We start from the raw sequence: 27951 nt of genomic DNA on the forward strand, positions 1-27951 counted from the left end.
CAAAGCTTGATGCAGCTGGTTAAAATATGACTGACTAATTTCTTTCTTGTTTCTTTGTGCCTTATTTCCAAGTTGTAATTATTCGAGTGACACACCTGACTGCAAAGAGGTGGAATTCTGAGGTAACCACTTTGAGGCCCTGGCCTGGACAGACTGCAGGTGGGTCGTGGGTGGTTAATTGCCGTCTATTGACTCTACCGGCACAGCTGTCTACAAACAGTGGTAGGCAGATTTAGCAGCAAGAGAGCAAAGAGAACAGCTGCCATACAAATACATAAATGGTTGTGAATGAAGTAGTTGGTTTCCACAATTCCTCCTGTGGCGGCAGTGGGCCACACACTGGCAGCCATTCTGACACCCCTCATTGAATGGATGGTCAGACCGGGAGAGCCTCTGTCCCCCTTTGCTCCTTATTCTAAATATTGCACCTCTAGCATTATCAATTATGTCATTATCAAGACAAAAGTATAATATTGAGTATAAAGGATGAAGGTCAAGTAGAACACAAGATTTCACTATGATGTACTGTATATCAGTGGCCCAGGTCCATCTGTACCTGCGCTGATGAGAAATGTAAAGCACCTGTCCACATTGTCCCATGGTGGTTTTACGGCTATAATGGTTCACTCAACTCACGCCGGGGCGCCACTGCAGCCCTCGTGTGTCCCTCAGCCTTGCGTCAACGCCAACGCAGGGAGTGTTCCATTTTTAATCAATGCAGGGGTGCTCCACTGCCGACGGTTACACTGCCAGACTGGACTACCAGCCAAGGTGCCTGGACCTCTGAGCCATGGCCCCAGGTTAATGTTTTGACGCCGTCCAAACGCAACGCACTCAGAGTGGAGCCCCGGCGTCACGATTCGATATGATTCACAATTGGGTTCACAATACCATTTTCTCAAGTCTTCTTTTTTCTGTTTTTACATAATGAGGTTCCAAACAAATTATGACTCATTAAACATTTCAGAGAAAAACTACAAAATGCAATTTTATATTTCATTTATCTTTTCTATTTCAAATTAAAGAATGATTCGGGTTATTATAATGTAATCTTTGACACAACTGGCATATAAACAATTAAGCTCTCAGCGTGTGAATAAATATATTCATGGACATACATTTTATCTATAGAGCATAAATATCTAAACGCATATTATGTTCGCATCAAGGCTCTGTTTCTGTTCATTCCCTGTAAGCGTGAGATAAATAATAATACATAAATCATCTTCCAAATAGATATTACAGGGAAAAAATAACAAGACCCCCCCCTAAGAGAACTTTATAGAAACAGAGTTGTAGGAATGCCAAAAAAGTCAGAAAGCTATAAGCACAAATGCAGCAGAGCAGAGCTGCAGCAACATGGCAGAGCAGCAGCAAAAATAATGAGCAGTAAGCATCGGGGCTGTGGCTCAGGAAATAAAGCAGGTCGTCCAATGATCCGTGGGTATAGGCGGTTCGAATCCCGGCTCCTCCTGTCCACATGCCAAGGGTCCTTGGGCAAGATAACTGAACCCAGTGAGGTTTCCTCCAATGAGTTGGTCGGTGTGAGCTTGCCAACGACCATTACCGTGTGAATGTGGGAAGTGAGGACGCATATATGGCGTCAACTAACTGTTCACCTCCCAATGTATGAATGTAAAGCACTTTGAGCACTTTGAGAAAGGTGCTATATAAAAGCCATTCATTAAGCATGGAGGTTTTAATAGCCTGCCTCGACCAGATGAAATGTGATGAAATCCAAGAAACATGCGCCTTCAATCAGAGTCGCTGTCTGAACCTGAGCCACTGGAACTATACCGCTGCCAAACTCTGTTCTTCTGTGCTACTGTTCACCTGATCAAGAGTTGGCACTGCTCTGAGTTGTCTGCTTGAATTAGCCCTTTAGGCTTCGCATCATTCACGGATAGATCTTCGAGAATGGGAGGCATACAGGCCCTCAATCATCAAGCTTGCTCAGACTGAAAAAAAATGAGCTATACGTGCCGAGATTACTGCAATTGTGTGCACACGCGGTGCAGCATTGCCTTGCAATTTTTACAGGCATTTAAACATTACGCAGCTGCCAATATTCACTTAAAATGATGTGACCAAACACAGCTTAGTAGCTGAGGAAGTATCCTGTGTAGGGCGTAGGCTATATAATAACATAAATAGGCAGTTGTAATGACATTGTTAACGGGTGACATAATTATAAGCAGTTAAAAGTGAGGTATTAAAAACAATCTGTTTAACCCATTTAAACCAGATATTCAGATGTCTCGACATTTGGCTTCATTAAGACCTATACACTGCAGCATAAGCGCTTGCAAGAGGATTTTCATTTTGCAAACAGAAAGGCTGGGGCGCATGCATGCATGGGACTGTAATTGGTGGCGATGCTGGGTGAAATTGAGGCCAGACTTTGAGGCCATCGATCAGGCTGAGGCTGCAAGCCACTCTGCTATACACTCCCCCCCCCCCCCTTTTGACCTCCTCCCACCGTTGTATAACACCCGAGAATCTAACACGTGGTCTCTCATGTGGAAAGCCAACATCTTAACCACTAAGCCAAAGGCAATTGCTTTGGACTCGGGGGAGCTATTAAGACTTTTCAGGCCATCAGGCTGAGGCTGCAGCCCAGTTGCCGTTGCTACGTATGTGCGCGATACGCACTGCTCGTAGGGCAACATACCGAAATGTGCCAAAAAGGGCCAAGCCGACCCTCATGATAACAATTTTCTCTGCGGCTCCGCTGTGTAATAAGGAGCAGCCCTGTGTGCGTCCTCACAAATATCCTATGAGCAGGGCAACCAAATGGTCAGCTTCGTCCCTGCTGCAGCCACTCTGCTATACATGCCCGTGTGCGCGTATGTGATGCTACTACGGCAATGGAAACCAGAGTGGGAGGGAGGTATAGTTCAACAATATTGGCCATCCAGAGCCATGTTAATCGATTAGGTCCTCTAGAGCTGAAGGCCACTCTATGACCTCCTCCTCAGTGTAAACTCCATTAAGCCGGAGGATTCACCACCACACTGTCCTCACCAAGGGCAACCTTTGTGGAAGGAACACGTTATTCCAACCAGTTCCTTTCCCCTCCGTCAGGTGCCCCGGCTGGCCAGGGGGAGGCAGTTTATAGACCAGGATTACTGCATGTTTTTTGTGGGGGTACCACCCTCCCATTCTTATGTGCTGTCTCATAAAATAAGTAAAGTATTTATTATCATTGACTGGCAAGGTAAATTAAATTTGGGTACGCCTATATATTGAATATACTCCATAAAATCCAGAACACGTACAAAACGAGGTGTTTAATGTGACATGAAATATGTTTTGTTTGTGGGGGGGGGGGGGGGGCTAATATAGCTTAATTTATATTTTGTTGAATGCAGTGCACTTTTTCCCTGCGCGTTCTGTTGAATATACAGTATACCTTTTTCTCACACGACATGGTCTTCGACGAAGTATAAATCATCCTTTAGCTCAGCGGTTCCCAAACCTTTTAGGCATCACACCCCCTTCTACAACCCAGCTGGGACGATACACTCCCAATCACCCTTCTACAACCCAGCTGGGACGATACGCTCCCAATCACCCGCATGCTCATTGGATGCAGAGAAAGTATAATCTGTTTACTACGGAAATGCTTTAATTGCATGTTTTTACTTCTTCAAAAGTCCCACCAGAGGAAATGACTCTGTAATGTGTAATTATTACAACCATTAAACCACCATTACCGCGCCCCTGTTAGAGGCAGCTTGAGCACATGCACTGTGCCTTGCATCGTTGCCTCCGCTCTCAGTGTGTGAATGGGTGAATGTAGCACACACACACACTGTGTAACGGTCTTACAGAAATGGAGACCATTTAACAGAGACATGACTTTCTCTTTCTCCTGCTATCTCTCAGGAACTCTACACACAGCAACAATAAACTATACATCTCCAACTGTGTGCTGTACTGGCTTTGCTCCGTTCGCTTCAGTGAAAATCAGTAGAAAAGTAGAGTAGTAGAAATTCAGAGTGAGAAAAAAAAAGACAACAACAAATGATTACAAATATGTATGCATATTATATATGAGGGCACAAAAATATAATAGAAAAAATAGGCTAGGCAAGAAACATTTTTTTAAATAAAATACTTTACACTACCAATAACGCAGCATCATCTACCGTATCGTATGTATTGTATATTAAAAATAACAGCGGACATAAAAGGGCATTACCTGACCATGGATTACATCAAGGGCCTACTAACTTCCACAATCTTTATGTTGAGTTAATATTGATTGGTGTTGCCAAAATAATGTAATAATAATTATCACCTTTAGGCAAATTAGGCAGGCAGCCTTGAGTATACCTATAGATTCACCAACAGGGTAAGTGCCGTGGCAGCATTATATTATAAGTAATAAGTAATACGGTTTCAAGCACCTGTAGCGTCAGTAACAACTTTGTTGTGCATGGCCTAGAAAATTTAACTGCACGGAAAAGGCAAAAATGACATCACTTGTCATTTTGTCAAAGGTCCCTTTTTGTCTCTGCCTTGCCGTCTTAAAGGAGAACACCACACCAAAACACACTGGCCATGCATCTACCTTCATCCCTGTGCCATCATCCATAGTGCCCTTGATTTTTCTCATAGATGCCCCCTCCTCTACATCTCCCTCTGACTCCCCCCTCCCCTCCCCTCCCCTCCCACAGCTTGCATTTGCGCATGTTGTCCTCCTTCTAATGTGGGTATTTAGATAGCTCCAAACTTTATTTTTTTTTCACGCATCGTATTATAATAGTATACTGAGACTCACGCATGCGCAGTTTTCACTCTAGGCCAGCCGTTACATGTAATCCCAGAGGTAGTCGATTCCAGACGAGATTCTCGCGAGACGCGCGAGACTTCAAGCTGGAGCGCTCCTTTCAACTGTGATCCTCTATCTCTCCCAGTCTCCCTCTTGTTTGTTTACATGCAATCTGATGACTGATCGCGTCGCATCATTATAGTCCTTATCTTTCTGTATTATTAACAAACTAGACTAGTTTCATAATGGCCGAAGTTGAAGAAGATGTTGAGTATATGTCTGAAGATTTTGAATATGGCGAGGAGCCCTACTTATACGAGCCATATATAGAGTATACCGACGAAGAAATGCGTCTAATGGAGGAGGCACGGATGAACGAGGCAGCAGGCGGTTCTACTGTTCCCCTTCCAGGCGTACGGCAGAGAACCGAGGATTTATTTTGGTGTTCATGTGGAAAATGCGATTTAAAGCCATTGGAAGTGGAATGTAAATGCTGCAGAGAATGGGAAGAGTGGAGGTCGAAGCCTGATATAGTGATGATGAAAACACAGAGACAGTAGGTGTTTCTCGTCGTCGCTCATGCATCACAGACAATGCAGATCTACCTCTACCCCATCTACTCGACAGAGGAGTATTGGAATTCTTTTTTCTGACCAAGAAAATAAACTGGGACAAACGACCAAAACCAGAAGGAGAAGACGGGCACCTATCCGTTGAGTAAGTATAGTCTACAACAACGTAGCATACTATTATAATTACTAATACCTACAATGATTATACATAAGTGAATAACGGATCTAAATCTAATCATTCACCATTACATGACTTGTATTTATGAACGTTGACATTCTGGAAAATAAATAAATGCATGCAAGCAGGGAGGCTATTCACCCCCTCCCCCTGAATATTATACCTCAGATAGAGGCCTATATCTACCAAGCATACACATTGTTGTAAATTGTAATCCTATTGTAATCCTTTTCTAAAACTTTTCTCTTCGAACACAGGCAATGCAGACTAGCCTCCTATAGGATTGTGTTGGAGTTCGTCCTCCGTGGAGAAACGCTTGGGAAAGGCAACAGAATTGTTTTGCCATCATGTTTGGTTTCCAAAATAAGAAGCATCTACCCCTCACCATCCGGGCTGTATCGTGGATTCTTAGAGGAAGCAGGAGATATCAGTGTTGGTTTTTCCTAGAGATGAATAGCCTAATTTCTACAATGTTTCTCTCCCTTGTTCATTTCAATCCATTTTCAAATTGAAAGTAAATGACAATATAACGACTGGCTTTTATAATGTTGTCATTATAATTAATAAATGTCACTGTTATAAAAACCTATTTGTATTATTTATAATTTCCTTCCATGTGACTATAACAGTTGCCATAGAAATTCATGCTCATTATTTATCTAATCTAAATGCCAGTGTTATTTCAAATATAATTCATTATATTGTATTTCTATTGATACTATATATATTTTAACATTGTACTATTGACAAACCTTTAAAATAATGTCAATCATACATACTATTTTGGGGTGCATTTTTTAAATGAGTCACAGAATGACACGCTTCAGCCAATATGCTCAATTCTTATTGGAAGTAACAACAATATAGTGTTACACAGATTCAATACAGGAAAATGAATGAAAAAAAAATATATATAATATGTATGTAGATAAGTAACATAAGTCTGGAGTAGGTAGTTATAAATTGACGCAGCACCATTTTAGCAGTAGTAATTCCCACTAGTTTGGCATTTACATTTTTTATTCAAAGTGTTCAATGTGCAGTGTGAAGTCAATAGTATAGTGCCTGCAGTCTAGTCCGTTCTATTTTTCGCTTTGTTTTTATTTTTAATCGTCTCAGACCGTGACCCTTCTTTTTATGTAGCGAGGCAGTAGTTTCTTCTTCTTGTTGTTTTGGACGAAAATCATCTGCCTTGAAGTGATCGCTGCAAATAATGCGTCCTTGAGTCTGCTCATCTGAGCTATTGAGATCCATCTGTAGTGCTAGAAGCCAACGTCTCCTCAAATCAAGGTTCTTCAGAGTATAGGTATCGCATGAAAACTTTTTCTCTTTAGAGTTGACCTAGTCTTTGCGGTTGAACAGCCTGGATATATACAACGAGGCATGTTGTTGCTCAAATAAATGAAACTAGACAACTAGTAGGAATGCTTGACACGCGTGCGAATGTAATTAAACCATGTAAACACAAGTGGTAGGCGGCGGCGTGGAAGAGCAGAGCACAGAGTTGAGTTGACAGGAGCGCTCATAGGAAGGAGCGCTCCAGCTTGAAATATCGCGCGTCTCGCGAGAATCTCGTCTGGAATCGACTACCTCTGGGATTACATGTAACGGCTGGCCTAGAGTGAAAACTGCGCATGCGTGAGTCTCAGTACACTATTATAATACGATGCGTGAAAAAAAAATAAAGTTTGGAGCTATCTAAATACCCACATTAGAAGGAGGACAACATGCGCAAATGCAAGCTGTGGGAGGGGAGGGGGGAGTCAGAGGGAGATGTAGAGGAGGGGGCATCTATGAGAAAAATCAAGGGCACTATGGATGATGGCACAGGGATGAAGGTAGATGCATGGCCAGTGTGTTTTGGTGTGGTGTTCTCCTTTAAGTGCAGCGCTGACGCACAGGGTTGAGATGACGTAAGTTTGGTCCAGGCACTAGGTGCTTACACACAGCGGGGTCCGTCCAGGCACTAGGTGCTTACACACAGTGGGGTCCAGGCACTAGGTGCTTACACACAGCGGGGTCCAGGCACTAGGTGCTTACACACAGCGGGGTCCAGGCACTAGGTGCTTACACACAGGGGGGTCCAGGCACTAGGTGCTTACACACAGGGGGGTCCAGGCACTAGGTGCTTACACACAGCGGGGTCCAGGCACTAGGTGCTTACACACAGCGGGGTCCAGGCACTAGGTGCTTACACACAGCGGGGTCCAGGCACTAGGTGCTTACACACAGCGGGGTCCAGGCACTAGGTGCTTACACACAGCGGGGTCCGTCCAGGCACTAGGTGCTTACACACAGCAGGGTCCAGGCACTAGGTGCTTACACACAGCGGGGTCCGTCCAGGCACTATGCGCTTACACACAGCGGGGTTTTCTATTGCATTGAATGTATCCTGGATGAAACCCACTTAATACCAACCCTGTTACCATAGTAGCAAACTTCTAGCAAGTCTTGACCAATGTAAAAAGAGTAAATAAATACTGTAGCAGCTAAATAAGAGGGGCCCATAGCATATACAACACAGTTTACACACTAGTAGCCTATATAGTAGGCATTAGGCCACATACCCCCATTTGATGCCATTCTCTGGGAGTATACACTATCATCAGTGTTAATTGAACTCTGAAAATCAGGGTCTATTTGGTTCCAGACAGTCAGCCCTATAGTTGCTTATTTTAGACTAATTTTCTGACTTTTTCTGAATTTCTGACTTTGATCTGGCCTATTAACATTTTTATAGACCTGGTTGCTTGTTTCTCTCACAAGAAATGTGGCAACCATGGTCAACAGTTTGTTTTGGTTAGCATTTGGATAGCTAGTTAGCACACACACACACACACACACACACACATACACACACAGCACAACTTCGTCCAAAGTAAGTGCCATGCTACATGATGTCGCACCCCGATTGTGCACGCTTTGCAATGAAAAGAGCTTTATTTATAAACTTTGTTCTTTGTTTCCTGTTACAGTAAGCTCTAGTAGGCTATGCTTGTTCTCTCTCCTTTACTCTATCCCTACTTGTCTCCTCTTCTCCTTTGTTCTTCTACTACCCTTTTATGTTTCTTGTTTTTACTCCCTTTGTTTACAGATAATGGATTTGAGGAAAAAAAGAAACACCAAATCACAATAGGCCTCTTATGCAAATGCAATTGGCTGCCATATAAGCTGGGAGCCCAATGCAGAATAACTGATTGAGCAACTTGGCTCAAAGTTATGCTTAGAAGTTTCAATTTGCTCCTCATGCTATTAGCTTCAACCTAGCCGCTACCAAACGAAATGGACAGACCAACGGAAGTGTCTTATTACTATAGCTTGTTTAATAACGTAAAAAAACAACAATACGACTGACAGTGGAGCGTAATGTACTGTATAGCATGGGATATGGAAACATTTCCTTGCTGTTGCATGTCTGTGTCGCATGAATGAACACCCCCGACTCCGACAGGCAAGTAGAGATTCTTAATGTTCCAAAAAAAATGGAGCAGCACAGTGGCAGTGGCTCAGAGTGGATGAATGGGAACTGTGAGGTTCCCAGTTCGGTCCCGGGTGTCGAAGTGTCCTTGGAACAAGACTCTGAACCCCTAATTGTTCCAGATGTGCAGGATTGGCGCCTTGCATGGTTTTTTATCGGTGTACGGATGTATGGGTGAATGTAATGCACAAGGGCTTTGGATGAAAGTGCTATATAAATGCACCATTTTTCTACAACATCTACAGTACATGTATATCCACGCAGGGATTCATGCATCTTCCTATAGGCTGATTCATCATCTGGTTTTGTCGTTGCTCTAGCCCATTTTGGGGGCGGGAACCCCTTCTGGTGTTATTGCTATTGAAAAATAGCAGATCTACAAGCTCATAGCGCGAGCTTGTAGGTCTGCTATTTTTTTTAAATCCAAGAACGACTGACATAGAAACATAGCCTTTTCAGAAAACTGTCAGGATGTAGAAGAACATTTTTAGAATCTGATCTCAGGTCAGAATGGGCTAGATATGTTCCACTGACCTTTAAAAAAAAAAATCAACCCATTGTAGGAGAACGAAGCAAAAAATGTTTAAACAGGCCAGGGGTGGACATGGTTGAATGTGACTGTCGGTGGGCATGTTCTTTTTTTTCTCCTTCTGTGGTCAGACATGGATTTGCTGTGTCACTGGTGGGACACGAGGGCAACTCCACGCACGTGATCTGACTCGTTGGAACCAGCTGCTATACGGTCTCCATGACAACCCCATGAGAATGTAAAAAAAAAAAAAAGGAGGAGAAAAGGGCCTTTGCACGTTGACATGCACTTCAGGGTCTTCCTGTGGCAGGGTCTGAATGGACAGATACAGATACTCTACCACACAGAGAAGGAGGGCTGAAAGGAGAGGGGAAAAAAATAGAGCCGCGTTTCTTTTTTTTTTTTTTTTAGATAATCCGTCAGTTTGTTGGCAGACTTGGCAGGGGATCGACATTAACCGCAGGGCCGATAAGAACGTATTACAGGATGCAATTTTGTGGAAAAGACTAGATAAATTGATTTATATGGCTCGGGGGGGGGGGGGGGGGGGGGGTGTGTAACATTATTTTTCTGTCATATTTGTTTTTTGTTTTTCCTCACTTGACATATAATCATATTATTTACATTTGATATATTACATTATAATATGTGGCTTATGCCATGAGACCGACGTATATCTTTGTTCAAGATTATGTCCTTTCACCCCTGGTGAGGAAAAAGAATAAATAAACATTGCACGTATATGTACGGTATACAGTATGGCTCCTTTCAAGTGTGAAAATATGGACCCAGAGGCTAATCCACAGGTGTTGATGGAGGAAGTCAGTCATCCAGTAGGGTCAGGGAAACCACATGGCAATGCTGCTAAAAAAATATTTCAATTCAAAATCAGTTAAGCGTATAAACCACAATTACAGGGTTTCTCCATTCAACCATGTACACATTGTGCTTCTCTCAAACACACACACACACACACACACACACACACACACACACACACGCGCACTCTTCCGCACTCTTCCGCTCTCTCTCTCTCCCTCTCACACGCACGCACATAATCTCATTTAGATGATACATGTACTGTACTGTACACCTCTGTACATTTCCCAAATTTGCACTTAATCCATTTCTACCATTGAAGAAGTAAAGAGACAACGGGAGTAAAGGTGCATATGTCCTTCTGATGTCCTATCATAAACAAATCATAGACAACATATCTATCATCACAACATAGACAAATCAAGGACAACACTCATCGCTCTGCGTACAGTAGATGGATCGGCGAGGTACCGTACAGCGACAGGCCATCCACGCTGTGACCCAGAGCCATGAATTTAACCCATTCTGGGCGGGAACCCCTTTTGGTGTTTTAAACATTATGTTATAATTTAGCTATTGAAAAATAGCAGATCTACAAGCTCGTAGCGCGCCACCGCGTGGCGCGCTACGAGCTTGTAGGTCTGCTATTTTAGAAGAATCGTGAAAATGTGGCGCAAATCATTGAATATATATTTCAGAGCGAACATTTTTAACTATAATATTTGCTTCTGGGGGGTCCCTGGAACTATACATATTTTGAGATGCGGGTCTGTGGCCCAATAGAGATAATTCTGGGGTTACTTGACATGAAAAAGGTTGAGCACCACTGACATATAGAAACATGGGTTTTTCAGAAAGATGTTAGGATTTAGAAGGCTTTTATTTAATCAAACTCAGTCCAAAATGGGTTAATACACATGGGATAAGATACCCAAGAGAGGAGATCGGCAGCATGCAGTGCCTCATCGTCTCAGTCTCCACAGGAGGCTCTCTCTCTCTGTACAATAAACCTAGAAACCTCCGTGGCCACTTTTCCACTGGGGTTGAACCGCTTCAGTTGTTCCCCCCCTCGTCTAACCCATTCTGACCTGAGATCAGATTCTAAAAATGTCTTCTACATCCTGACGGTTTTCTGAAAAAGCTATGTTTCTATATGTCAGTCGTTTTTTTTCAAAAATAGCAGACCTACAAGCTCATAGCGCGCCACTCGGTGGCGCGCTATGAGCTTGTAGATCTGCTATTTTTCAATAGCTAAAGCATAACATAAAGCTAACACCAAAAGGGTGTTCCCGCTCGAAATGGGCTAATATTGAACCAGTTCAGAGTGTTTCCACTGCAAATGAATTGGTTCAGATTTAGAACCCTAAAAGTTGGTTCGGAAGTGGAACCAAAACAATGTCCGTCATTTCCGTGAAAGCACTTAAGGTTCCAAGAATCTAGAACGGAACCAGTTTGATAGCATCAAAGTTCTTTCGGTGGAAAAGGGTCCTGGTTGTCCTTTATATCTAGATCCCTTTTTCTCCTCCTGTGAGTTCAGAAATCGACCTCACGTGGTACTGTACATGCCCAATACATCATTACCATGTGCAGGTCTACACTGACAAACCATATTTTTGCACTTTTACCAAATTCAAGCTGTTTATAATTTATTAGCGTTTTCATGTCTGTTTCATACCCGGCAGTTTGGGCTATGGGACCCATCGTCGCCATGGTTACAGCCCCCAAGCTATGGGGTGCATGATCAAACTTTGCGCATAGCCACTACCAGACTATAGCCTGAAAGTACCTGAGCTTTTCAAGGCGGATTCAAACTAGCGCTGAAAACCGATTTGAAAACATCAATAAAGGTTCTTTATGGACGTGAAGCAATTCCAATGCAATGCATGTACACAGCATAATGTTGAGCGTGCATAACCCCCGGGCGGTATATGGACTATAGTGTTTGTAGTTAAGCAATTATCAACACTTAAAGATATCAGCGATAGATCTGAAGGGATAGTCACCCAGCACGTCCCTGCTTTAGTGTAGGATATTAAGGATATGCTGTACATATAGAATGCAACAAATTAAGATTCAGTGATAGATCTGAAAAGAGATACTGTTAAGCATATAGAATGCAACAAAGTAAAGACAAGCTAGTGGAAAATGAGTTGTAATTTTGTAGAATTCTCGAAGCAATCGAATGCAAACAACTCGTTACTAGCAAGAAAGAAAACTTTACTTGGTGAAAATAAATGTGTCATTAAACTCTAAACATTCATATATACACTGCAATATACACAGCTGTCTGCAGCATTACAAGGGCAATTCTAAGATAAAGTAGACACAGCATTCCGCAACATTAAAGGGCATATTCTGCAGCGGTAGTGCGAGGGCGTAGCAAGCAGCAGTGCCTAACAACAACAACACATGCTCAGATCGATTCCAAGATATAATTAACTAAATGTATACATCCATTTAGCTTTGTTTTATAGTATTCAATAATATTATATAATTCATGTATTCTTTGTATTCTTTATTGGGGCTATACCGCACGGTAGCTGCTGAATAGGAGCAGTCTGCCTTTAGGAAAGCAAAGTACTTTTGTTCGCGCTGCAGAACATGAGCATCGAAACACTTGACTGAGCAAAAAAGAACAAAAATTTTTTGTATTTATATTGTGAAAAAACAGTTTGTCTTTATTTAAAGGATGTTTGATGGACAGAAAGTAACTAAAAAGACATACAGTAGGCAGTCAGTCAGTGCATGTCGCCGTTTCACAGGAGCACTTTGTCTTGCTAAATGAACATCGACGAGAGTATCTCCTCGACGTTACACGCTTTCATATTTTGTCGGGGCAAAAAGCGTTTCCAGCAGTGGTATCTCCATTTTCTGGAGAGGCTTGAGAACTCATTACATTCTCTGACAGCTTCACCTGAGGCAGCAGATAGGGAGCACGGAGAGCAATAATAATAATAATAAAAAAGAGATTGAGCGAGGGGAAAGAGAGAGAGAGAGAGAGAGGGAGGCGTGTGAAAGGTGGGGGTTGGTGGCGAGAGACCGCGGGTCAGAGACCAACCGTTTGCAGAATGGCAGAGGCACATTGTCAAGATTTGTTAGCACTTTTGTCATCCAGGTGCTGCCAAGGGGGGCCTCGAACTGTGTCTCAGACATCATCCGCGCTGACAGAAAAGTTGAGGTAAAGAGTGTCTGGCAGTGTCCTCCAGAAAGCCATGGTTTTATCGGCAGACATACCTGTATAGAAAGAGAGAAGTGGACTTTACACAGGCTCAGGACAGACTTTACAGTGTAGGTGGACAGTGCATAGAGAAAATGTTGTATACATTTTACATATTACATGTAACATAAATAATGCAATGTGCATACATAGATGCTGAAATGGCTGTGCCAGTCATTATTTAGGGTTAAATGCACTACTTGCTGTAGTTCTTGGGAGCATTTTGGACCAGCTGCTTAAATAAGGCTCATGCTATATGCTCCATTAGGAGACACTTGGCTTGAGCAGCGTAGCAGCACTGCTAGTGTGTGGACACGAGTGCGCTAACGAGGTATTCTGATTTCACGTCTCCATTGGGTGACATTGAGAAATGACGGTTGGATTGGTGGATGGATGCATGGCAATAACCGCCATATGGTTGTTCTCTTAACCCATTCTGACCGGGAACCCATTTTGGTGTAGCATTATGTTATGCTTTAGCTATTGAAAAATAGCAGATCTACAAGCTCATAGCGCGCCACCGAGTGGCGCGCTACGAGCTTGTAGGTCTGCTATTTTTTTTAAATCGAAGAGCGACTGACATTTTTAGAATCTGATCTCAGGTCAGAATGGGTTCATCAGACCAGTGTGTGTCCAGTGGAAACCTCGTACGAATCTGATCTCAGGTCAGAATGGGTTAATTATCTTGCTGCCGTGCATGGACCTTCATGTCACTCCACAGCGTGTAATTGACAAATACAGCGGTCACAGTCTCGTTCCAGGTATCTTCAAACGGGGAGCAATAATAATAGGCACATGAATATGTATTACCTCCTTCGCTTCACATTTTTCTGAGGCCTCTTAGCAAAGGATTTATGTTATGAAGATCCATATCTGTCGGTGTTGCGGACGAGGATGAACCAGACACCTCTGATATTTTATTCTGTATTCATCCGACCTGCCCACACTTAATATGGCATCGGCTTGGAAATCAATCATGCCAATGAAATACCTGCAGGACGGCCAAATCCAAAGGAGGGAGCCAGGTAATAAACATGCAGCGTTTGCAGCCTGGCGTCCCTATTATTTTGGGCATGTCTTTGTAGGTGAAAGTTGTCCAATAGCAATGCGTTGTGAGCTTGTAGATCAAGTATTTTTGTCATGGAACACCATCGGTCTTAAAGGTGGTGGAAGTGATATTATGTTAACATAATATGGTATTTGTTAGGTGACATGGGGCTCCTTGTCTCTAGTATAGCTCTTTAAACAGAAAATACATTTTCAGTACAGGATACCAATTTCATCCAACCAGGAGAGAGAGAAGTCATATACCGGTAGGATACATAATCAAATTGGAAGTGATAAAACAAAACAAAAAATAGCAGACAAAACTGGAATTAGAAAACCAGCGGGCACTATAGAGCGTCGCAGTAAATGAATCCCAATGCATTTTTCCCATAGACATTTCAAAACGTATTTATCTAAAGACCTTTTAAGCGTCGTACTGTACGAAGACAACTCTTGTCGTGACAAATCATGACAACACACACAATATTTTGGACCAAACAAATAATTACAAAGAAGAAAAACAATCTACTTTCTAATTATTTTGTAAAATTGCGTTTGTTGTCATGATTTGTCACGACAAGAGTTGGCTTTGTCCGCGGCGTAAACGTCTTTAAATAAATACTTTTCTGAAAAGTCTATGAGGAAAATGAACGGGGATTTATTTTCCGGGTCTCTCGAGGGGGCGGGACTGCGACGCTCTATAGGGCGACCTCTTCTTTCACACCAACCACTGTAACTTGTGTTAGTGTCAACCCCACCCTGTCCTCTGCCTCCTCTTCTTTCACACCAACCACTGTAACTTGTGTTAGTGTCAACCTCACCCTGTCCTCTGCCTCAGCTCTTCTCTCACACCAACCACTGTAACTTCATGTCCTCTTTCACTACATCCATAGATCTCCTCTTTGGTCTTGCTCTAGGCCTCCTGCTATAGGCAGCATCCTTCTACAGATATAATCACTATCCCTCCCTCCCTCTGTACATGTCCAAACCACCTCAGTCTATAGCCTCTCTGGCTTTATCACCAAAATATATCCGTTTGCTAATTACCTCCTGCACATAATCCTCCCCTTTTTCACACAGCCTATCTGATTTGATCACCGGAACATCCTTAAGCGTCACATTGAGACATGAGGGTCCTTTTTTTTATAGATCAAGCATATAAGGCAGAGTCAATCAAATGCCAAACTCTGACCGATGAATAAGATGGGGTGGGAGTCTGGGAGATAGGTGCTGGTTATTGTCTAGTGGTCATTATACAAGGTTCTGATGTGAAAGGAAATGTTTAAAACAAACGCCATTGTGTATTTGGACAATCAAAATATGCTGGAAATATTTTATTTTGATGTGTCAAATTGTACTGAATGTTGATATGGCATATGGCACAAAAAAATAAAAACATGCCATGACAGTACGTGGCGTGCAGTCGTGCACATTTTAATCCTAGTTGATGACGTCCCATCTCAAAGTTCTCCGAGCCATCCGTTCTTGGGTTTTTGTTTTCAAAGCTTTCCATTGAGGCCCTGGAGTCTGTTTATCGTGGTGATTATGAATTCATGAACAGGGACCCCCATGACTGTCGTCTCATTTGCATGTTCTCATGTGCCACACACATGCTTCTCCTGGAAGAAGTTGCACCCACTTGTGAACAGTTCCTTTCTGAAGTGTTCCTTTTTGGCAGCTGTTGGTTGCAAATTGATGGCACTGCACACACCAGAATGTTAATCTGACTCTGACAGTCACGAAATGGACCCGTAAAAAAAAGAAAAAGAAAAATCTGCCTTCAGCCCTTCACACACAATTTAGCATACTGTTAAAATGAACGGAAGCTTGAACCAGTACACTGCAGCGTCGAGTGGAGTGGAGTGGAACATTTCCTACGGTCCTCTGGTCCTCTGGAACTAGTGGTGATGGTACAACGAACAGAGCTTTTTAAGTGATAACATGGGAAATTGCCTCAGGTTATTTTTCCACGTTCTACTCTGTTCTTTTTGGACGGGGATTCAACTTTGAGCCCATATGAAGGCCAGGGGCCCAGCTAGGGGAAATGACAGAACAGGTGAAGAAGGAAGAGGCTGTGTTTTATTACCGGAGCTGTCCGTCACAAATTAAGTCCCTCTCCATCGTGTGGTGCGTGGTGCGTGCTTGCATGTGTGCGTCTGTGCGTGCGTGAGCAGTGAGCACAGGGGGACTGGGAGACTGGGACTGGGAGAGATACATGGGCCAATTACTATGAAATAAGAAATAAGACTTTTCCCTGTCTTCTCCCACTCCAGAAAAGCCCACAAGTCAAACAAATATACATGCACAGTAAAATGTTTCATCTTTATTTATTTATTTTCACCAGTGGGGAATTGCTATACCAAAGCCAAAAAAAGGGACAGCATAATGACTGAACATAAAATGTGAAACACCTGGCTGAGTTCATGTTTATTTCCTCCTGGAGTTTGCAATTATCATACGAATGCACATTGCAGCCTGCACATTGCAGCCCACCACTTTTATGTGGTGGGCTGGCAGCCTGGCACTGGCAGTACCCTCACTTTTAAGAAAAACTAAAAAACATTAAACTAAAACAAAAAAAAACATAAAAAAGTCAATAACCTTTGAAAATAACAAAAATAGAAGATCTAAAGAACACACTGCTTTAGATCAGTTATTGTTTGCCTTTTTTCTATAGGCCTATTTCATTTTATTTGTATTATTGTTTTGAGCTTAAGAATAGAGGGGGCTGCAGCTAGAGACTATTTGAGACTTCTTGGCATGGGAGATTTGCTCGCAACCAAAATATGTGCACAAGTGCGCACCGTGGAGATATAAAGACGCACACCAGTGTTAGCCTGCCATTTTCCAATCTTAACCATGTTCTCTCTCTCTCTCTCTCTCTCTCTCTCTCCTCGCAGGTGTTCACCCGATACGGGAAGTGCTACATGTTCAATGCGGCCGAGGAAGGGAAGTCACTCCGAACCACCATGAAAGGAGGGACAGGGAACGGCCTGGAGATCATGTTAGACATCCAGCAGGATGAATACTTACCCGTGTGGGGCGACACAGGTGAGCCATAGCCTGACACCACTCTGAGCGCCGTCCACTTACAGTGCTAGTACTACCACTCTGTCTTCACTAGAGTCTGTCAGGTGGAAACCTTGTCCGCTACAAAGCCATCACTTTTAACCGATTCTTTCTAAATGCCTTCTAAATCAGTAGTTCTCACACGTTTTCAAGATCTTTGTCCACATTTTTCAAAAATACATACTGTATGTACAGGCTCGCAGCGCGGTGGCTGTAAAGATGAAACTGAAGTGGGGAGGAGGCTTCCGCTTTATATTTGACTCATGATCAGAGCTTCCGTTCTCCAGACTGTATGACGGAAGAAAGAGGCAACAGTCTGGCCACGCTAGACTATATACTCACTCACTCACTCACTAGTAGTGGTTCTTTATTTCATTGGCCCGTATTTCCAGCACGGTGGTAACTATAGCTGCCTTACAAAGTCTGTTGTCTGATGATGAGTATAGAGACTAGAAAGACTACTACCGTGTAACATTTGACCTTCACAGGGAAGTTGATCTTGTTGCTTTCATTGCAACCTTTGCTACCTTGTAGATTGGCCATTTTCATTGTCACAAGTCGAGGTACAAAATAGGCCTTCATTTATGCGAAACCCCCCCCCCAAAAAAACTTTACTGTATATGCAACATAGTCGTATTTATGATCTTAATCGTATGATTTCCCCATGCAGATAGCCTTGTTTGTATTGAGACGGGCCAAACTGACTTTGTTGCAAGCCTCCAGTGAATGCTGAAGTCATAGATTATACCTGTTAGATCCTGTAGACCTCTATTGATTCTGAGAGGAAAATTCAGTAAAGGGAGACAAATATCTCCATCTGGATCTCCATTCATCCTCCACTGTTTGCATAGTTAAGCAATTGCAAGCGCAGTATTGTATAGTTCTGTATTTCGTCGTCCCTAACTCGTGAAAAACGGCTTAAACGGAGTAATTCAGGGTTTCTTCCATTCCACATCTAATCTCTAATGAATCATGATTGCTTAAAGTTTTAAGTAGTATAATGAGGTAGTCATTATACTACTTAAAACTTTAAGCAATCATCATAGAGATATAGTTAATCTTTGAAGACTCCATCATTATAAATGTATTTATCTTTTCCCCACAGCAATATATAATTTACATTTTATACTTGGCAAAGCCATTATATTTTGGTGCATTGGATTTATAATTAATTTGTCAATATACTGAAAATCTGTAATCAATTTTTTTTATGCCTTGATATTTAATCCTTGGTGGTGGTAGCAATTCAAATTTAAATACGCTAATTGATTTTGTAAATGTAAAAAAACTAAAAACCTCTCCACAATGCCCATGACAGCTGGACTAGAGGAAGCTGGGGTTACCAAATGTTATACAAACTGATTATGCTCCCTGCTTCCCGCCTGCACTGACTCCCTACATTCTCTAATCATTTCTGATTGAAACTGCCAGTGATTCCACAGAGACAACGTAAAGATGACCTTTATACGAATGTCATGCCCGCCTTGCTGAATATAGTAGCCTATGCCGTAACCCATTTCATGAATCCTGCCCCAAAGCCAATGCCTGCATAGTAAGTAATAGTATACTGCACATGAGATATCTGCACGTCATCCTATCAAACACTTTAAAAGTATAATGGGAAGCGATTGAGAAAGCGGCAACATGAACATCTTCATGATTTAACCACATAAGAAGATAGAGAGTGCTTGCCTGTGATTGTCAGGTCATTATCTGCCTTTAGTAATACTTAAGGGCTACACACACACGGTCTGCGAACACCGCACGTCAAAACAGCCGCCTCCGTTATTTTCAATTAACCTATCGCACATTAACCTCGCCTGACGCTCCGATACACCACTGTTCTATTTGCGTCGCTGCGCACCCGGTGTGTGATGGGCTTTACCTGGCTATCATTAGTGACTTTTGGTAGAACTTTCTCAATTCTCATTGTACCTTAGACAATATCTTGCAATGTATGTTTTCAAAACTGGTATTTTCTTTTCAACCGTAGGCCTACAGAGATTACTGCATTATTGGATGTTTGTCGCCACCGACCCTCTGTCAACACTTCGGCCATAGGGGCTACTATATCAACGTTATTATAATACTAGAATACCATCTAATCCTGGTTATTTACACATGGGCTGGGGACACCATAGGAGACCTTCCTATGACAGGAAGGTCTTTATTTGAAGACAGATTCATTCATTCATCCTCTACTACGGGTACCTACAGTACCACAGGTCACAGACAAAATAAATGCAATTCAATTCAATTCAAAGGAGCTTTATTAGGAGCTAACGCCCAAGTGTCAAAATATAATAAAAACTGTTGAAAATGGGGAAAGTTCTGTATATACAGTTGGAGCCCGGCGGTATACAGCATTGTGTAAACGGAGCTATGGCACGTCGCGCGTCGTGATATGCATGTCATAAAGGGTATAAAGCTTGTTTTTAAACAAATAGCAGCAAAGTCAGAGAGAGAAGGATGAGGTTAGCATGCAGGGCACTGCGTCTCGCAACTATATTGGCAAGCAAACTGACACTGTGGGAGCCAACCCAGGTCAAAGCCAGGAAAGGGAAGAAGTGCACCACCTACGTAGATGCACTGCGGCACGAGCGCTGGCTAACAACACTAGAGCAAAATACTCTGATGCCAGATAGGAGAGTGTGGAGGTCAGCGATTCAGGAGTTCCGAGTTGATGTTGGCTAGATCGCACTCTCGCAACGCATCGTTTCCAGGGCAGAGGAAAGCAGAGGGGCTTCTTATTGTAAGAATTTAGCTGATATGTCAAGTCAGTTTTATTTGAACCGGTTGTTACTGTACAATTATGGCATCCCTCTCTTTTTTTCCCTTTTTGAGTGGTGCAACCACTTCTACAACCAGCAATGTCCATGTACCTGTGTATGTGTGTATAGTACCTGTGTAAATGAGCACGAGTATGTTACTTATTTATACCAGTAGGAGGCGCCAGAAACAGAGAGAGAGAGGGGGGGGGGGATTGCACCACTCAGTTCACAAGTGTGTGATTTTTTTTTTTAGAATCAAGCTATTTCATTATCATGCTGGTCCAGTCTTTCAGAACGAAAATTATCTTGCCCTTTGTTTACAACTTTGAATCTTCTTACACCATCCCATGTCTCTCCGTTGAGCCAATATTATATGATTAAAATTCTTAACCCATTTTGACCTGAGATCAGATTCTAAAAATGTCTTCTACATCCTGACGACTTTTCAAAAATAGCAGACCTATACAAGCTCGTAGCGCGCCACTCGGTGGCGCGCTATGAGCTTGTAGATCTGCTATTTTTCAATAGCTAAAGCATAACATAATGCTAACACCAAAAGGGGTTCCCGCCCAAAATGGGTTAAAGTAGCTTTCCCAAGCGATATTAAAATAAGTAGAGTACCGATGCAGAAACGCATTTAATCTCCTCTTATTTATCCTAGTTCCACTCGACTTAATCACCAGGCTTAACTCTACCGAAGCATGATCTGAGAAAGGTATCGCCCAAATCTTCCAGACGCCGAAGTGAATAGAAAGCACGTTCATCATATTTATATATAGCCGTCAGACTTCATAATATTGCGTGCAAGAGAGGAGAGGACCAGCGTTACCCTTTGATCCATTACGTGCGCTTTAGCACAGAAAATACTTATCCAAAGCAAACTTAAATTGTAGCACTGAAACTTTGCTTGCTTCTCCTGTCGTGTTGAATCCAAATGGAAATAAATGAACCATGAAATCAAGTTAAAACAGAAAAAAAAGACAGCAGAATGTAAGATGTTACGATAGAGAGTTGCCTGCCTCCAGCAAAGTTCTTTCACACCTTGAGCTCAAAGTGCAGTGTTTTCTGGCACACGGTTCTGGCCGGAATTTAATGAACACAAGCCCCTTTGTTACATTTAGTTACATTTCTAGTTCTAAAAGAATACGGAGAGGAGCTGCTACTTTTGTTTTAGACTGATGGAAGAACAAGATAAAATTACTGGGGATGTGTTGAACTAAATTAAATAGTTAAAATGTACCCTCAAATCATATTAAGTATTGTATTAATTATTTTATAAATCCACCATTATTGATTACATGGTTAAAATATTAACTACATATATTAAATCAAAGCATGTTTTTTTCATGTGAAAAGAAAGTGGAAGTTATTTTTATTTATTTTTGTATTATTATTTTTAAAAATTGCATCTTTTCAAGCATGTCAAATTCACCATGCGAGTGGATTTTACTATGCATGTATTCCGTGTAATATGCAGCTGCAAGCTGAAGATTATTGTCAATAATTGTACTATAGCTACATGAGGCACGCAGGTCTCTCTCTCTTTCATTCTCAGGTGCTCCAGAGGCAATTTACAGTTACAGAAATCCAAACTGACAATAATTGTTTTGGGATTGCTTGTAATTATGAAAAGGCATGGGTGGATGGGTGTGTTTATAATTTATTCTGATTACATAAAAAGTTTGTATTACTTCAAACTAATTTTTTATTTGGATTAATTCAAACTTGACAAACTGACAGCCTTGCTGCAGCATGCAGCTGTCATGAACACAGGTGTTCTAAAAGGATTCCATCAAAAATAAGGGGCCATAACAATCATCACAAATGTAACGACTAGGTCAGCACAAGTGGTTATGGCCGAATTTAGCCCAAGGAGTGTTTTTTTGTGCAAAACGAATGCCGACGTGTCAAACCCTAGTTTGACACGTCACATGCTACTTAAAGCATAATGACGTTTTGGCATTTTTGCTTTATGGTACCCCAACTTTCAGCAGCTGTCACAAAGTTTCCCAAGGGAAACAAATTGTAACAGATTGATAGGCGATAGTATGGTGTACACCTTTATGAACACATTAGCTAGTACTAAGCTTTTTTTCCCTTTTTTTCAGATTTTTCCACACATTAACTAATTTTCCCTTATTGCAAGGAGGAGGAAGCATTTTCTAAAAAGCTTCTCCGTTACGCTTCCGGGTCACAGACAGGGCGGAAGCATTGGAGCTCCCACAGAACTCTCAGTGCAGCATACGGAGGCCTCCTTTTTCCACAATGTTTCTCTCTCTCTCGTTTGTATGGTATTGTTGTTTTGTTTTGTTCCGTTGACGAGGCTCAAAATGGCGCCGAGGTCGAGCGGGGGGCGAGGGCAGATGCGGCCAATCGCGCTGGGCCGCTGGAGAGGCCTCATGGCGCCTACGGCGTTCCCCGCCTCCATGGCTGGGAAGATTGGAGAAACTCTGGGGCTTAATTGGGGCTGGACTCTGCCTGGCTTCTCCTGATTGAAGATTGGAGAAACTCTGGGGCTTAATTGGGGCTGGACTCTGCCTGGCTTCTCTTGATTGAAGATTGGAGAAACTCTGGGGCGTGGGGCTGGACTCTGCCTGGCTTCTCTTGGGGACGGTGCGAGCCGGTTCGAGCCGGTTCTGGTGCAGCTGTGGACGAGGGCTTTTAGACATTGAGTTGTGCGACTGCTGCGGTGGCGATTGTCCGGGAGGCTTGTGGGAGCTGGAGATGCTGTACTGCTACTATTAATATACAGTATATGCATCTTTTAAATACCCCCTGGGCTGTTTTCAAAACAATCATTTCAAATTAGGAAGACAATGGCAGATAACTGAATTTGCTTTGACATAAAAAGGGCCTTGAGATCTGGTTAGACGCAATTAACCACCATGGGTACACGTTGTACCATTAGGCTCCCTGTCCAATCTCTGGCCTAATTAAATGGTGCTGTTTGAGGACAAAACTGAACAACACAGTGAATCCAGATGGCATCTTTCCCATATTGATGCGGTGGCCGTACCAAGTAATGTGGTGACATACTGTATGTGGTCTCCTATGGGCCAAATGGAAAATACATTATTGACGTAAAAGTACAAAACGGCTTCACCAAAACAATGTTGGTATAACTATATATATTTGCTAAAACAGAGCATGCACATCAATACAACTTTCACACTGTTCCTTAATTCCCCTTTCTGTTTTGTGACGTTATGCTCTTATAGCGGCGTGAGCTTTGAGTGACGTATGCATACAGTTCATACAGAACTGTAAATGCAGTACAGTAGACAAACCCATGTAGATAGATACATGAGATGCAAAGTGAAAGTTGTGGAAGTCAACCTTACTATGCAGGCGTCATGCCATGCCACTGGTCACATCAATGGCGTCGTCTTTCTTACCTTATTGTTTCATTGTTATGATTAGCTGAGAGCTGTATTAAAGGGACACTTCACCCTTTTTGCAAAAAAATATATGTTAATGACGTTTAGAAGCTTTAGATCACTTTCCTGGGGGTATTTATGTGTGTAATATGTGGTTTTAGATTGTAGCAGTGAGCCTGTTGTCACTGGGCTCACTTCCTTCCTGGACTACATGTTGTCTCAGTAAGACAGCTCTCCCCCCTATCCACAAGGAGGAGCGCAGTGCACCAAAGAATTATGGGAATTGTAGTCCAGGAAGGTAAAGAGACCAGTGTCCATGACAGTGTACACACATAAATACCCCCAGGAAAGTGATCTAAAGCTTCTAAACGTCATTAACATATATTTTTTTGCAAAAAGGGTGAAGTGTCCCTTTAAGGACATTCTGAAGTTGTGGGGAGGTATTGACACCTCGATGTCAACGTAGGGATTATGCGGACCAGCAAATAGAATAAACTATTATTTGAGATTGGAAAATCAATGGGAATGGAAGGTGAATATACAGAAATGCTGTTCCTCGTCAGCGGTGCAATTTTGCTTTACAAGACAGAATGGTCTGTTATGTCTGCCTTGATTTCCTCATTATATACTGTAGCAATTGCACAGATCATCACTTCTCTGTTCTTCATTTCAGTCACCAACTATAATACAATAATGAATAATTAACAAGATCCTCATGCAGTTTCATTGTAGTAATTAAGCCAAGCCATCAACCACAAAGGACAGATAACTATTTCATATGGTGTTGCTTGCGACGCTCTCTAGAACGGAGTGGAACATATGGAATCATTAAAGGCAACCACCATACAGTACCATATACTGTACGTCAAACATGAATCATCCTTTAGAATAAGCCCTTTGACTGTGTGGTGTACCCTTAGAGTATATATGAATAGAGACGGCACCCGAGCTCTCCTCCCATCCACTTGCATTAAGTTGCTCTAAAGCGCATGAGGCGATTTCACTCCTCCTTCCGAGTAGGAACAGAGTGCATTCTGCGATGGATTGGGCCCAAACACATGAACGCGCTGCCGTTGACTATCATTGCATGCGTTCACGATTAGCTGGTAACGGACGGATGGAAGGACGGACGGACGGACGGACACACGCACACAGACACGGACGGAGTGCAAAACATACTCTCCTACCCATGCCTTCGGCCTGGTGGAGACAATGAAGTGCACACTGCTATATTCTGACCACATACTGTACCACATCACAGACCTCCACCTGACTGACCTATGACATAGATCACACAGTACAGTAGCTCAATTCCTACATCACTTTCTTAGAAATAATAGGTTTCACATGGACTGTAGTCTGAAAGAGACTGGCAGCTATGCTTTGTCTGTGGTCTCCAAGGCTATGGTTTGAATGTGAAACTGGTGAAAGCACTCACATCTTCCTTTGCTTGTATTTATTAAGTGCTGCTCGGAGCACAGATGAAAAGGTTAATCGGCATCGCGTATACACGGGTCTCTATTCAGACTACCTAAGTGAATGAAACTCTTTGTCACAGTGTTTACAATGGAAAGGTCTTTCTCCAGTGTGGTCACGTGTGTATTCAGACTAACTGAATTAAACTCTTGTCACGCTGTTTACAACGGGAAGGTCGTTCTCCGTGGATACGCTGGTGTATCTTCAGGTCATGTCGTAACTGAATGAAACTCTGTTGGAAGTGTTGGTTGTAGTAGTCGCCTCATCAGTTTCTTTCTCACTCTCCTGTTTCTGGGAGAACGTCTTAGCATGTCTCCCCTCCACTTCTCTTCAGCCCGTCCCCTCAGACTCGGACTCTTTCCTCCATGTCTGCCTCCTCCTTCCTCCTTTCTCTGCTGGACTGTCCTCATCTTCACTCTTCTTTTCTCCTGTAGTTGCACTGCTCTCCTGCTCCTGTTCCATCTCCGTCTAGTCTAGACGGAGGAGAGAAGGAGGTTGTCAAACTCGTTTTCGGGGCGAAAGGTGCAGCTCACATGCATTCACTGACTCTAGAACAATATTTTGAAGCTTGACGTTTTCTCTCTCTCCAGCTGACTTTGTATAACTTCCCCCTTTCTGGTTCTAACTTAAACTGCAACTCAGTTATTATGATGAAATGTTTTGAAAGATTATTCTTACATCAGCAAAAGAATGAGGTGCTACTTATTTATTTTACTGATAGGCCATATGACAAAACCTAAGTGTGTCATGTGATTGATTGATTGATTGATTGATGCCAAATCATTTGGACCACTAGCCAAAAAAGGTGGGCACTTTCCGAGGGCATGGGCTTAAATACAGCTTTGCATTATTTCAAAATTGAGAAATCTCATTCCCTGAATAAGACCTCCTAGGTCGGAAACGTTGGATTCTTGTCAATGAATATACAGCCTCGTGGCTACGTGTGCGCGGCCTTTTTCTCTTTTGTACTTATTTACTGCCTTAGGCCAGCACCTCCCCAACACTGGTGTGTTATTTACTGCCTTAGGCCAGCACCGCACCAACACTGGCGTGTGTGGCCTTTCCTGTTTAGTCTAAAAATTCAGAATCTCAACATGTTGACAAAAAAAGAAGCAAAGCTGGGAGAAAACTGTGAAATCGGCTAGCCCAGGGCACTGTGGCTTTAGGGTATATCATTTATTTAAGGTAATAAGGTCACTGTGGCTCTAAGGTATATCATTTATTTACGGTAATAAGGTCACTGTGGCTTTAGGGTATATCATTTATTTAAGGGCATAAGGTCACTGTGGCTTTAGGGTATATCATTTATGTAAGGGCATAAGGTCAAAACGAGGGGCATTTTATGACCACGATTACTTTATGCATGACAAGTACACCAACTGCACTATCAATTCTTCTCTTGGTGATTATTCTGATTCACAGGCAGAGATTTCTTCTATTTTTAATTCAGATAGATAATCAAGAAGGTTTTTGAGCAGTGCCTATAACCGCTCCAATGACTGGCCACGTGCGTGTGTCTGTCTGTATGTCTGTCTGTTTGGAGTACAGCAGTTGTTGGTTTAGGTGGTGTAGGTGTTGGTGTAGGTTTTATATGTAGGCCTATGTCAACAAATCAAGCATGCTTTTTATATTTACGTCAACAAATCAATCAATGAAAAGGTTCAAATTGATTTTTTTATAATTGACTAAATAGATTAGTCTGATTAATAATTGCAACCATTGTGGGCTTCACGTTCCCATTATACTGTACTACAGTACATAAAGACATGAGATATCATGTAGAAGAAAATGGCTCCATTTTATAGTTTTACCAAATATATGAACTAGTCGTTACCCGTTCGAAGATAGATCATAGCCTATTATTGATGCATGCATTTTGAGGCAGGTGGTCCGCAGACCCAAGTGGTCCACGGCTATGTGATATGATGCGTCGCGCTTCATTGCACCAAATGCGTCTTTGAACTGTAGCCTATGCTAAGCGATTTGATAGTAAAACATTCAATCAATTTGCATGTTTCACTTTCAATCAGTCTGTATCTGTGTATCTGCAGGGCTGCAGCCTGCAGGCTATCAGAAATGAAAATGACTTTGGACAGATGGAAAAACCGTAGTTAAACTCGCTGAGTGACAGATTACTTTACCTGGGTTACATCGTCTGATAGTGCTGACATGACATAATAGTCCCATCTAGTGTTTCATTAGCTTGACGGAACGTGACAGAATAGGCTATACAGCTGAGCTTGTTGCGCTGCTGTCAGCGCATGAAAACAGTAACACACACGTTGAAACAAGGTGGTAGAGATACCAATAAGGAGTGGTCAGTGATGTCACTGTTATGCAACACGGAAGTACTATGGACTAGCTGTTTATAAACCAGTCAGTCAGTGACATCACTGACGAATCCTTGGTGTTACTCTTCCTGCGACCGATAGCATTGCACCGGTTGCACTGTCGATATTTTCGCCACTGGTGTCACGTGATCTGCGGTAGCCAATTGGAGGAAGGAATGTGATGGTGTAATGCTAGGAGATTATTTTGGCGAAAATGAAGTAGGCTAAAAGAAGCAATGAAGTGCTTATAAGCAACGTATAGTACATTGAGGAGCACAGGGCAATGTTGCACAAGGGGGCGTGGAGGCGGT

General features: G+C 42.4%; 1 protein-coding gene across 3 annotated transcripts in view; it reads left to right on the forward strand.

The window, feature by feature from the left end:
• The window catches only part of asic2 (acid-sensing (proton-gated) ion channel 2), a gene marked incomplete at its 5' end in the record, with an annotated part of 387423 nt that overhangs the window by 322892 nt on the left and 36580 nt on the right, over window positions 1-27951 (forward strand). For all 3 annotated transcript variants that reach the window (XM_080776171.1, XM_080776169.1, XM_080776170.1), the window contains one exon: window positions 17518-17668. In XM_080776171.1, coding sequence (XP_080632297.1) covers window positions 17518-17668 — 151 coding nt within the window. The remainder of the gene's footprint in view (window positions 1-17517; window positions 17669-27951) is intronic.

The sequence above is a fragment of the Protomyctophum bolini genome, assembly GCF_963924005.1.
Source record: "Protomyctophum bolini genome assembly, chromosome: 11".
NCBI classification, from domain to species: domain Eukaryota; kingdom Metazoa; phylum Chordata; class Actinopteri; order Myctophiformes; family Myctophidae; genus Protomyctophum; species Protomyctophum bolini.